The sequence below is a fragment of the Piliocolobus tephrosceles genome, chromosome 16 (assembly GCF_002776525.5).
Source record: "Piliocolobus tephrosceles isolate RC106 chromosome 16, ASM277652v3, whole genome shotgun sequence".
Taxonomy (NCBI): Eukaryota; Metazoa; Chordata; class Mammalia; order Primates; family Cercopithecidae; genus Piliocolobus; species Piliocolobus tephrosceles.
This window is the reverse complement of record NC_045449.1, coordinates 27,413,231-27,425,735: the sequence shown is the minus strand read 5'-3', so window position 1 is coordinate 27,425,735 and position 12,505 is coordinate 27,413,231. Positions and strand designations below refer to the sequence as shown.

The window sequence follows — 12,505 nt, the reverse complement described above, 5'->3', positions numbered from 1 at the left end:
TGTTTGCTTAATCTCTTAGCCTCTGTCTTAATCACCCAGAGTCCTCAATTACTTTTACAACCCCAAAACTGAATTCACTCCTCCTAGAGTTCATGCCAGTCACTGGAGTAGTATAGTTCAATTCCCACTCTTCTCACCAACTGCAGTCTTAGCTGGACTTTCAAGACCTTACTCATCTCCCTTCCTCCAAATCATCTATACTGGCCTCCTCATTCTCTCTCCAGAATGCCATGCATGTGCCTGCCTTCATCACTCTATTTGATCTGTTTCCCTGTGTGATCTGCCTGCCTTTTTCTCCTCTGCTTATCCAATTCTTACCATCCTTTGCAGTTCTTCTTGGATTCTTTTATCCTACCCTGAACATTGAGTGAACCTTAGGCAAGTCACTTGATCTCCCTACGGATGAGACTGTTATTTCCTGTATGTTGCTGTTTTGCTTTTATCTTAGGAATGCTGGATGATAAATACAGCTATCTTTTAAAAAGTCATCTTCTTGAGGTAAGCAATAAACCAGTAGGAAATTATCATCTTAATCATAATAATAGTACTGATGCTTGCTCTCCTTTTGCAGAATAGAAACAAAGTCCCTTCTATTTAGTAGGTAAATTCGGTATCCTTTAATACAGACAAGGTGAACAACATCAGCTTTTAGATGATTGATTGCATAATTAACGGTGGAAAGGCTTGTCGCCTCCTAGAAAAGCTTAAATGTGGCTCTTGCTTGGTAAATAATACATGTTTTCTGTGATTTCTCTCCTGTTAGCTATTCTGTCATTGGTTTTATTGACAAAAATAAAGATACTTTATTTCAAGATTTCAAGCGCCTTATGTATAACAGGTAAGATTTAAATTTTATTAACTCTAGATTAAGCTCATTGACATATGTAATATATGCACATGGTTATATTTATATGCAGTTTTAAGAGTTTCTGGCACATTTTCTTATTCTGCTTTATCAGACTTAATAAATAGCATATAACTAACTTTATTATAAAATCTATAAATTTTGGGCAGGGCCCTGCTAATAATATGATTTGATTTCCCTTGGGTTGCCTCAGTTTCTGTGCTCACGGCTGCCAGCCTTCCAGCATCCCCTACCAGTATACGCAGCAGTCCTCAGGCCAGGCCAGTGTGATGAAGAAATGTCAGGTGACATCTGGCCCAGCTAGAAGTTTTGCATACTCAGATTCCCATTGTAGTGTCTTCACCCCCAAATAAGAGACCGCTCTGATATCAGAGTGGCATCTAGTGTCATTGAGCACTGATGGTGACTTAGCCGACAGAATCTTCTCACAAACCAACAAAATGTGGAAAAGTTATGGCAAAATAAAACTAGGCATATGATAACAAGTTTAAATCCAGTATGGATACTTTAAAAAGAAGGTCCATGAAGAAGAAAGAGGATTCCCGGCCATCTTCTTACAGGTTAAAGAACTGTATTCACTCATTTATTAAGTCTACTTAGTCAGTTGCTCAGTAGATTATCAAAAATATATTGAGTACCTTTGAGGCACACATTCTTCTATGTTCTGGGATACAGCTTTGAAAAAATATAGGCAAAGTCCCTGGCCTCATGGAGATTATAGTCTAGTGAAGGTGACAGTTAATGAACAAGGAAACAACTTTCAGTTTGTGCCAAGTGCTGTGCAGAAAAATAAAGTAGGTAAGAGATTGAAGACAAGGAGGGGCTGGGAAGGAATTATAGATAGGGTAGTCAGAAGAGGCCTCTTATAGAGGTGACATTTCAGCAGAGACCTGAATTAAGTGGAGGGAGCCATGCAGATATCTGGAGGAAGAGCATTCCAGACAGAGAGAATAGCTAGTACCAAGGCCCCAAGGTGGGAATGAGCTTGATTTGTGGGGAAAACAAAGTGAGGAATGGGGAGAGTGACGTTAGAAAGGTAGGTAGAGCCTGGATCATAGAGCCTGAGTCCGGGTAAGAAGAAAGTATTAAGGGAAGCGTTGGAATTTATGACATGATGTGACGTGATGTGATTTATGTTTTAAAGATATCAGTGCTGCTACTACTATGTAAAATGCACATAGTAAGGGACAAGCATGGAAATAGACAGTAAAGCAGGCAAGTTTAATAATGCAGGCTGCAGCCGCGTGCAGTGGCTCACGCCTGTAATCCCAGCACTTTGGGAGGCCGAGGCAGGCAGATCACGAGATCAGGAGATTGAAACCATCCTGGCTAACACGGTGAAACCCTGTCTCTACTAAAAATACAAAACAAATTAGCTGGGTGTGGCAGCGAGTGCCTGTAGTCCCAGCTATTCGGGAGGCTGAGGCAGGAGAATGGCTTGAACCCGAAAGGCAGAGCTTGCAGTGAGCCAAGATTGCGCCACTGCACTTCAGCCTGGGCAACAGAGCAAGACTCTGTCTCAAAAATAAAATAAAATAATAATAATAATGCAGGCTGAGGCCTGGGTGGTGGTGACAGAGATGATGAAAAGGGGTCAGATTGGATGATATTTTGAAAGTAGAGTCGACAAGATTTGCTGGTAGAGACGATGTGTAGTGTGAGAGGAAGACAGAAATCAGAGGTGATACCTGAGCCTGATAGGAGAAGACAAGAGGAAACACTAATTGGTTCAGGGAAATTAAGAGTTTTGTTTTGGATGCGTTATGTCTGAAGTGCATTTTGGATACCCAATTAAAAGTACCAAATCAGCAATTGCAAATATGCATGTGGCTCTCAGGGGAAAGGTGGGGATAGAGATATAAATTCACAGTCGTCAGTGTATTGATTGTATTTAAAGCCGTAGACTAGATGAGAGTATGTAGGGAGTGAGCGTGGATTTCAAAAAGAGAAGAGGTTAAAAAGACTAATTCCTGAGACACTGTAACATGTAGAGTCAAACAAGGAAAGAGGAACTAGCAAAGGAAACAGAGCATGCCAGTGAGGAAGGAAGTAAACTGGGAATCTGGTGTCACAGAGGCCAAGCCAAGAAAAAATGTTTAAAGAAGAAAAAAACTGATACACTACATCAAATCTTGTCAAAAGCAGGCGTGATGAGAGGACCAAGACTGACCATTGGATTTGCTAACGCCAAGGTCAGTGGGACTCTTGACAACACGGGTTTCCATGTAGCATTGAAGACAAATATCTCATTGATGTGAGCTCAAGAGAATACAGGAAATGAGGATATAGAGACATTGTGTTTAAACAGTTCTTTCAAGAATTGTTATCAAATGGTTCATCTGTATGGATAGTGAAGCCACCAAGATTAATGATAGCACTGTCATTAGTAGAAAGTTACAGAGACATAGGAATGTGAGAGAGGATCCTTGGAAGAACTGGGCATGGAGAAAAAGGACTTTCAGAAGGGAATTTCAATGCTTAATTTATCAGGTAAGGCACATTCATTTTGAGGGACAAATGATGGAGTCTAGCATTTCTCTGTGCAGAAAATGCTAAAAGCTCAACTTGGAAAAAACAGCCTTATTTGGCCAGTGGTACCATCAGGGTGTGTTGCCAGTCTGTGTACCAAGAGGCTGCACGAGGTGGTGGTTGTTAACTTTGTGAATGTACCATGGCCCAGAAGTTCAGCTACTGAGAACAGCTTCACCTTTTGGTGGTGAACTAATATAGCCCAGGCTCTCTGGGCCAGGTAGAAACAAAACAGCATGTGGATTTATTTCTAGTGGAAAATCTAACAGTAACATGGAATGGAATCCAGTTGTCCCGAAGTATCCATGGGGAATTAATTCCATCCCGTACCCTCCTCCACCAAAGATACCAAAATCCATACATGTTCGAGTCCCTTATATAAAATGGTGTAGTATTTACATGTAACCTACCCACATCCTCCCAGATACTTTAAATCATGTCCAGATTACTTATAAAACCTAATAAAATGTAAGTGCTGTGTAAATAGTTGTTATAATGCTTAGAGAATAATGACCCCCAAAAAAGTCTGTACATGTTTAGTACAGGCACAACCATCTTTTAAAAAAATATTTTCTCTCCATGGTATGTTGAATGTGGAAGCCGTGGATATGGAGGACCAACTGTAATTGTGTTCGTATAACAGGCTGGTTTTCCCTATTGGAAAACCTGCTTGGGAAATCAAATAGCAGTGAGAACTCTGATTCATTATTACCCATGGAATCCAGAATGCTTAGTTGCCTGGTAAGCACAGAATCAGAACAAAGGAACTTGGATAAACCCAACAAGTAAAGGCATCAGGCTGAGATGAATCCATTTCACAATAGGAATAGTTTTGCCAAAGGGGTGAAAGATTGAAAGTCTGTTAAATGCAGCTTATTGCATATATTCCATAATAGGAAAGACCTTGCCCGTGAGATGGGAAGTCTTGACTTGATTGATTGATTGATTGATTGGATAAAACCATCCTCCTAGATGGTATTAGAATGAGCCGCCTTCACCTCTGGACACTATTTGATGCTTCCATGGCTAACAGCCTTCCAAAATTTGAATCCATTTTTTCTTTGTATATGTTAATATAATGATTTTTCTTTTTCTTTTTTCTTTTTTAGAAGTGTTATCCCAGTCGCCCAGCCTGGAGCACAGTGGTGTGATCATAGCTCACTGTAACACTGAACTCCTGGGCTCAAGTGATTCTCCCAACTCTGCCTCCGGGGGTACAGGCATGCACCACTACACCCAGCAATATAATTACTTTTAAGCAGTGTTCCTTGGATTCTAGTTCTGTAGACCTTGATAGTATACACACATGTATGCATGCATGTATGTGTGTGTGTGTCTGTGTAAATGGAGGGAGGAAGGGAGCAAGCATTTTGCATTCCATGTGCACAAACTTTTACTCTTTACTGCTGTCTTGTTAGCCAGATGAGATCTGCCTTACCTTTTATACATACTGGGTCTCTGGAGGAGCTTCCCTTTTAAGATAAGGGTTCTAGGTATTTAAAATATTTTGAAAACTGTTTTGTTAATATTACATTCAGTCTGGGCACGGCGGCTAACACCTATAATCCCAGCACTTTGGGAGGCTGAGGTGGGAGAATCGTTTGAGATTAGCCTGGACAACATAGGGAGACCCCATTTCTACAAAAACATTAAAAAGTTAGCCAGGCATGGTGGCACGTACCTGTAGTCCCAGCTACTCGGGAGGCTGAAGTGGGAGGATCGCTTGAGCCCAGAAGGTCAAGGCTGCAGTGAGCTGTCATCTCGCCACTGCTCTCCGGTCTGGGTGACAGTGAGACGCTGTCTCAGAAAAACAAAAATATTACAGTCGTGACTTGGCCTGAAAGTTCTTTCTCTGTAAAATGACTCCCTATAACTGTTTGGATTCATTTTGTATCAATTCTGCTATTTAACATATTATCTTATTTCCTTCATTTCCAACCTTTACAGTGTAGTGCAGGAATAGTCTCCAAATATGGCCAACAGTGAGTAAGGTAGACAAAGAATTTGGAGTAGAAACTGCATAGACCAAATGCCAGTGACTAAAAGACACAGTCTTTTGACATGTGTCAGACTTTTCAAAGTACACAAAGTACAGTTTTCTACTTTCTGAAAATTCTATTCAGTAAGTGTTAGAATGGCATTCAGGAACCATGTGCACTGTAAGTTAAGAATGTTGCCTTAAATTATTTCTGTGCTAAAGATAAGAATGAAAAGGTTAAGGAAAAACAATATACATCTATGTAGTCATTTTGATATAAGTGTACAAATGGAAAATTATGGAATAGGACTAGAAAGTAATGAAACTGGGTTCATAAACCACAGGTTATTGCAGCATTTTGTAGCCACTTTGACAGTAGTTGGCACTGCTTGCTGATGATGATGAGGGCTGGGAGTGTTGCTCTGTCTGTATTCACAGACCCAGTCAATCCACACATCACCATTTATCTTCTTCGCTTTGCGCTCGTCTGCTCTTTCATCTTGCAGCTATTATTTTGGGCACCTACATACAGAAACATTCTGGGTGCTATGGAGATCCAATTCAATTTTTAAAATTTTATATGAGGGAAAGAAAGTGGATAAAATGTTAGCAGTAGTAAGAACAATTAGCAGTGAATGCTAATGTTAATTATTTTCTCTTATCAACCCCCAATTTTCTAAGGAAAGTTTTTTTCTGATAAAAGTTTCTAGGAAGCAAGCAACATTTTCAGTTCCAATTAGTTTAACATCAAAAGCACCCAAAATGAAACCAGAAAAAAATGACAGTTGAGATTACTACACGTTTTTAAAAATACCTCCACAGAGCAGAATGATGAATATATAATTTTAACCTGAAAATTGTCCTGAAACGCATTTTTAGAATTGGGCTGCAACAGTCCTAATGTAACATCAATAAAATATTATAACTGCCAGTGCTACCTACAAATTTGTTCACAATTTGAACTGCAGTAAACGGATTTACTGGGGACAATATAAAAATGGTTATTTTATATTCCTACCTGTGTTTTTAAGAGCGGGTTTTCTGTAGTGTTAACTGTTCTATTAATATATAAATACTTGCTTTAATTCAAAGATGTTGCCACTTTTATGTTTTCTGCTGTGACATTGAAGATCATTTTTCTACTAGTGGTTTGTCCTCATTTTCTAACCATCACATAAATGAATTTGTTTTCTATATGTAAGAGCCATATTGACCATTTGAGGGTCCTAGGTAGGTAGAATAAAGATGTCACTTTAAAGAAGTTTAAATAATTTTTTAAATACGCTGTAGTTTGGAAAAAATCTCAATTTGCATTGCAGTATCAGTCATTATACTTGCAGCATAATTTTCTGGATGGAATCATCTTTCCAATTAGGCCTTGTGAGTTCAGTCTGTAGTCCAATTATGATTCTCAGGATACATTTCAGCAGAATTGCTTATCAGTTTTTATCCAGCTTATTTGAATGTGACATTTGAATTGTTTTTTCTGTGCTTCTCAGTTCAAATCCTGTGCTCAAGAATATGTGGCCTGAAGGCAAACTGAGCATTACAGAGGTGACCAAGCGACCTCTGACTGCTGCTACCTTGTTTAAGAATTCTATGATTGCTCTAGTAGACAACCTTGCATCAAAGGTAATTATTTTCTTTTCTAAATATCCATTTTAACTCATAGATTTCCTCTTGATGCATTATAAAGAATGTATATATGATTTGCTTTTTAGGTAATCACATGTAGATTGAAGAATATGTATGAAGTGAATGTTATAATAGAATTTTTATTTTTGCATTTTTAAAAATCTCACCTCAGTGGAACAATTGTTTGTGTCCTAGATTAGTATGTATCTTAAATTTGAGCTTTTTATTCTACTGTCATGGTCAAGGGAAAAATCTTGAATTTAAAAAATATATAAGGCATAGCATGCCCAGCAAAAGGAACTTTCTTCCCGTGCTGAAAACAGGACCTGGCCAAAATAAGTAAGTAAAATCTTGAATTAAGTTGTAAAATGCACTATTTATATATTGTGTTTGAGTACAAAGTGGCCAGAGAGTTTTAAGAGGAAATTTAGTATGCAAGTATTGTCCTTAGGCTATTTTAAATAATTGAAATATAAAGATGTATTGGCCCGGGTGTTGTGGCTTATGCCTGTAATCCCAGCACTTTGGGAGGCCAAGGCAGGAGGATCACTTGAGACCAGCCTGTGCAATATAGTGAGACCTCCTTTTTACAAAAGGTTAAAAAATTAGCCGGGCATGGTGGCATGCACCTGCAGTCCCAGCTACTCAGGAGGCCGAGGCAGGAGGATCACTTGAGACCAGCCTGGGCAATATAATGAGACCTCCTCTACAAAAAGTTACAGAATTAGCCAGGCGTGGTGGCCCATGCCTGTGTTCCCAGCTATGCTGGAGGCTAAGGTGGGAGGATTGCTTGAGCCTGGGAGGCAGAGGTTGCAGTGAGCCAAGATCGCACCACTACACTCCAGTCTGGGTGACAGAGCAGGACCTTGTCTCAAAAAAAAAAAAAAAAAGATGTATTATTGACAATTATTTGTGGTTTTTATCGTTCCTTTGAGGACTAATACTATTTGATAACTTTTGTCTGTTTTTTTTTTCCTTAAAGAACATATTTCTACCCTTAACTGCTGCTGTTGACAAGTTTGATAAATTAGGCAGCATTCTGAGCCATGTTATTTTTAGTTTCTTCATTTTTATCTTTCTCTTCTGGTGCTTCTCCTATGTAGTTTCTTCTTCTTTATCTTTTTTTTTTTTTAAATCAACTTCCTCTCTAAGAATTTAAATCTATACTGTTTCTGGTTACTTCACTATGGATAAATTAGGCAAATGCCACAGGAACACATCTGTTCAGTAGCTTTCTATTTCCTTTTGTCAGGATTCTTTGGCCTGAAGTGACCGCATATAAGCACAGTTTGTTGGCTTATATAATCAAACCTCCAGAAGGGCAGGGGTAAGGACACTGGCACTGAGGCTAGAATGCCATTAGGACTCTTCACTCTTGTGTCTCAGCTTTTCTTTGCATGTCAGCTGCAGCCTGCTTCATCCAGCAAGAAGAAAAGTGAACCTGGAAGGAAGGCATAGGACACAAGAAACAGTTGAACACTGAATTTCATGAAATATTTTTAAATATTCAGTTTACCACAGTTAGTCAATTAACTAGAAAAAGAATTGTTTTGTTTTCTAAACTTGGTAGTTAATGTGCCTTGTAAAGAAATAAAATTCCAGAACCTTCTATAATTTCTGTATCAGGAATTGCATTCAACTTCTAATAAAACAGATCCCTGAATTAGTAGCTTAAATAAAAGAGACATTTATTACTCTCACCTATAAATGAAGTATAGAAGAAGGCATCCCAGGACGAGTATGGCAGATCCAAAGTTGTTAGAGACCCAAGTTCTTTCTGTCCTTCTGCTCTACCATCCTAGTGCTTGGCATCCATCCTCCTGGTCCATGATGGCAGCTGGAACTTCCTCCTTTCTAAAGAGACTTCCTGGAAGTTTGACACAACACTTTAGCTACATCCCGTTTGCTACATAGAGTTGTAAGGGAAGCTGGGAAGAGCATTTACATTCTGGTCAGCAGTGCACTCAGCTAGCAATAAGAATTCTGTTTTAAAGTAAGAAAAAGATACTGGACATAAGGTGGGGAACTAGCCTAGCAATCTCTGCTACAGCTTCCCAATCCATGTGTGTGTGGAGGTCAGGGGAGAAGGGAGGCAGCAGAGATAAGCAGAAGAATATAGACAACTTATCAGTACAATAGAAGGCAAGAAGGTGAAGCCAAAGTGAGGGGTTCTAGAAGACAGCAGAAAAAGAAAGAGTTGCATTTAGAACAAAATAATATGATAGAAATAAATCTAAATAATTGTTATTCATCATAATGTAAATAGACTAAGCAGACTAGATAGGTGGAAAATCCAGCTATATGCTGCTTAAAGGAGACACACATAAATAACACCATGCAGAAAGCTCAAAAACAAAGGCGTAAAGATATCAAGCCACCTGTCACCAAAAATGGTTAAAAGCAACATTCATGTGAAAGAACATAGAATTTAAGAAACCAAGTATTAATACAGGTAAACTAGTGATAACAAAATAAAACTGTCCAAGACAAGCCATGTTGAACTAGGTACCTAACAACATACCCTTGCTTCTTATAAATTCTATAAAGAAAAAAAAGAACCCCTGAAAAATCTTAAAGGAAAAACTGACAAGTCCACCATCATAATGTGAGATTTTAAACCAGTGCTATCAGAAAGATAAATGATAGATGAAATGTTAGTGAGAATGCAGAAGCTTTGAAAACCAAATTTAAACTTTATCAAATAGATCAAAGGAACCCCGTACCCAGGGAATAGGAAATATATATTCCTAATAAAGATGTATTGGCCCGGGTGTTGTGGCTTATGCCTGTAATCCCAGCACTTTGGGAGGCCAAGGCAGGAGGATCACTTGAGACCAGCCTGTGCAATATAGTGAGACCAGACATGGCGGCTTACACCTGTAATCCCAGCGCTTTGGGAGGCCAAGGTGGGAGGATCACTTGAAGTCAGGAGTTCAAGACCAGCCTGTCCAACATATTGAAACCCTGTCTCTACTAAAAATACAAAAATTAGCTGGGCATGGTGGCCTGTTGTCCCAGCTACTCAGGAGGCTGAGGCAGGAGAATCACTTGAACCTGGGAGGTGGAGATTGCAGTAAGCGAGATGGTGCCACTGCACTCCAGTCTGGGCAACAGAGCGAGACTCCATCTCAAAAAAATAATAAAATATACATGCAACATTTACAAGAATTAACCACATGATAGATGACAAAGGAAACCATTTTGGGTGTGTGTGTGTGTGTGTGTGTGTGTGTGTTTGTGTATCTGTGTGTGTTTTCAGATGGAGTCTTGCTTTGTTGCCCAGGCTGGAGTGCCATGGTGCGATCTCAGCTCACTGCAACCTCTCTGCCTCCTGGGTTCAAGCAGTTCTCACACCTCAGCCTCCCGAGTAGCTGGGATTACAGGTGTGTGCCACCACACCTGGCTAATTTTTTTTTCTTTTGTATTTTTAGTAGAGATGGGGTTTCACCATGTTGGCCAGGTGGGTCTTAAACTCCTGATCTCAGGTCATCCACCCACCTCAGCCTCCCAAAGTGCTGGGATTTTAGGTGTGAGCCACCACACTCAGCCATCTCACCCATTTTGAAGAAGCTCGTATACAGATATATTTTTCATCTTAAAAGCAAGTAAAATAAAAACCAGCATTAAAAAAAAAATTTAATGTTTGGGAACTTTGAAAAGTACTCTCCTAAACAGGTCATAGGTTGAAGAGGAAATCACAATGGAAATTACAAAATGTTAGGAAGTGCATGACAAAAAATTTGTCAAAATTTATAGAATATTGCTAAAGTGATCCATTTGTTATGCCTTTGTAAAATAACAAGAAAGACTGAAAAGTTAATGCCTAAGTGCAACTCAAGAAGCCAGAAAAGGAACTCCAAAGAAAACCTAAAGAAAGAAGTAAGAAAATATTTTTTTAAATAGTAAAACTTTAAAATAATGGGAAAAAAAGTAATCAATAAGACCTCTAATAAAGCTGATAAATTTAAAAATTATGAACAAAAAAGGGGCTATTACTATGCAGACATTATGGAGATTTTTTAAAACTTAAGAATATTATAGATAACTATATGCCAATGATTTGGAAATATAGATAGTTTTCTAGAAAAAAAGTTATCAAAATTAATTCAAGAAGAAAGGGACAACCTGAATATATCAGTAACCTTAAAGAATCTGAATAACTGATGATAAATCCACCTTTTCCCAACTTTGCCAAGGACATCAGATCTAGATGGTTTTACAAATCAGTTTTATAAAACCTTTGAGGAACCATTCATCCCTATCATATGGAAACTGTTTTGGAGGATGGGAAGAAGAGAGGCAACTACTCAACTCATTTAATGAGATTAATGTTACCTTAATATAAGCTTAATATGAGAAAATAAAATTAGACATCAATTTAACTTAGAAATATAGATGTAAAGACCTCAAAAAGATATGAATAATGCATTTTCTGGCAACATGGTGAATGAGGTGCCCACTAAAGCACTGAAAACAACTGAAATATTAGATAAAATATAAAAATCAACATCTTGGGCCGGGCGCGGTGGCTCAAGCCTGTAATCCCAGCACTTTGGGAGGCCGAGACGGGCAGATCACGAGGTCAGATCGAGACCATCCTGGCTAATGCGGTGAAACCCCGTCTCTACTGAAAATACGAAGAAAAACTAGCCGGGCGAGGTGGCGGCGCCTGTAGTCCCAGCTACTCGGGAGGCTGAGGCAGGAGAATGGCATGAACCTGGGAGGCGGAGCTTGCAGTGAGCTGAGATCCAGCCACTGCACTCCAGCCTGGGCGACAGAGCGAGACTCCGTCTCAAAAAAAAAAAAAAAAAAAAAAAAATCAACATCTTGAATGCAGCCATGAACTAACAAAAAGTAAGGTATATGCAAGCCAGAAGCTGAGTGAATGTAGAAGTTAACTGAGTGAAGGGAAAAACCCCTAAAGCTGCCCCTCAGCCGGTGGGGATTTGTTGAAGTGGGTAACTTTGAATATAGTTATTCAAGGCTGGGTCCTTGAAGTGAAGCCCAGGGCCTCCCCAAAGTAGGGTGTCTAATAAGGAATTCTGTGCACACACAGACACAATGGTGAGTCTTTAAAGGGCTACATGTAGAGTGAACTACAAGTAATTCCCCATTATCAGTAAGGAAAACTGCGTGTCTTGATCCTTGGCACTGAGCCATGGGTGGAAGGGGGTGTGAATCTCTCTTGGGAATTTATAATCATAAGTGAGCTTTTAGGAGGTTTGCAAACCAAACTCATACTACCTGGGTAGCTTGAAAAAGCCACAAACTGACAATTTGATTAAAGATGGCCCAGGTCTTATAATTGCCCCAGGCATCTGAAAAAAGGAAGTAAAACTGTTTTCCTTAAGGAAACTATCTTCATACTGTCACAGGATCCTTGGGTTTTCGCTTTTCTGGCCAGAAACCTTTGTGGCTGGTGGTGCCTTTGCCTGAGTTTTGCTCAAGCCTGCCGGGCTTGTTCCACCTGCTCAGCCTGGCAGGCTGCACTCAGCTTG

The 12,505-nt window shown here is 39.4% G+C and overlaps 1 protein-coding gene across 3 annotated transcripts in view; it reads left to right on the top strand.

Annotated features, from left to right (window-relative positions):
• The window catches only part of MYO1D (myosin ID), a 379,960-nt gene that overhangs the window by 128,885 nt on the left and 238,570 nt on the right, over positions 1 to 12,505 (top strand). For all 3 annotated transcript variants that reach the window (XM_023182884.2, XM_023182886.3, XM_023182885.3), the window contains exons 13-14: positions 764 to 838; positions 6,872 to 7,004. In XM_023182884.2, the coding sequence (XP_023038652.1) occupies positions 764 to 838; positions 6,872 to 7,004 (208 nt within the window). The remainder of the gene's footprint in view (positions 1 to 763; positions 839 to 6,871; positions 7,005 to 12,505) is intronic.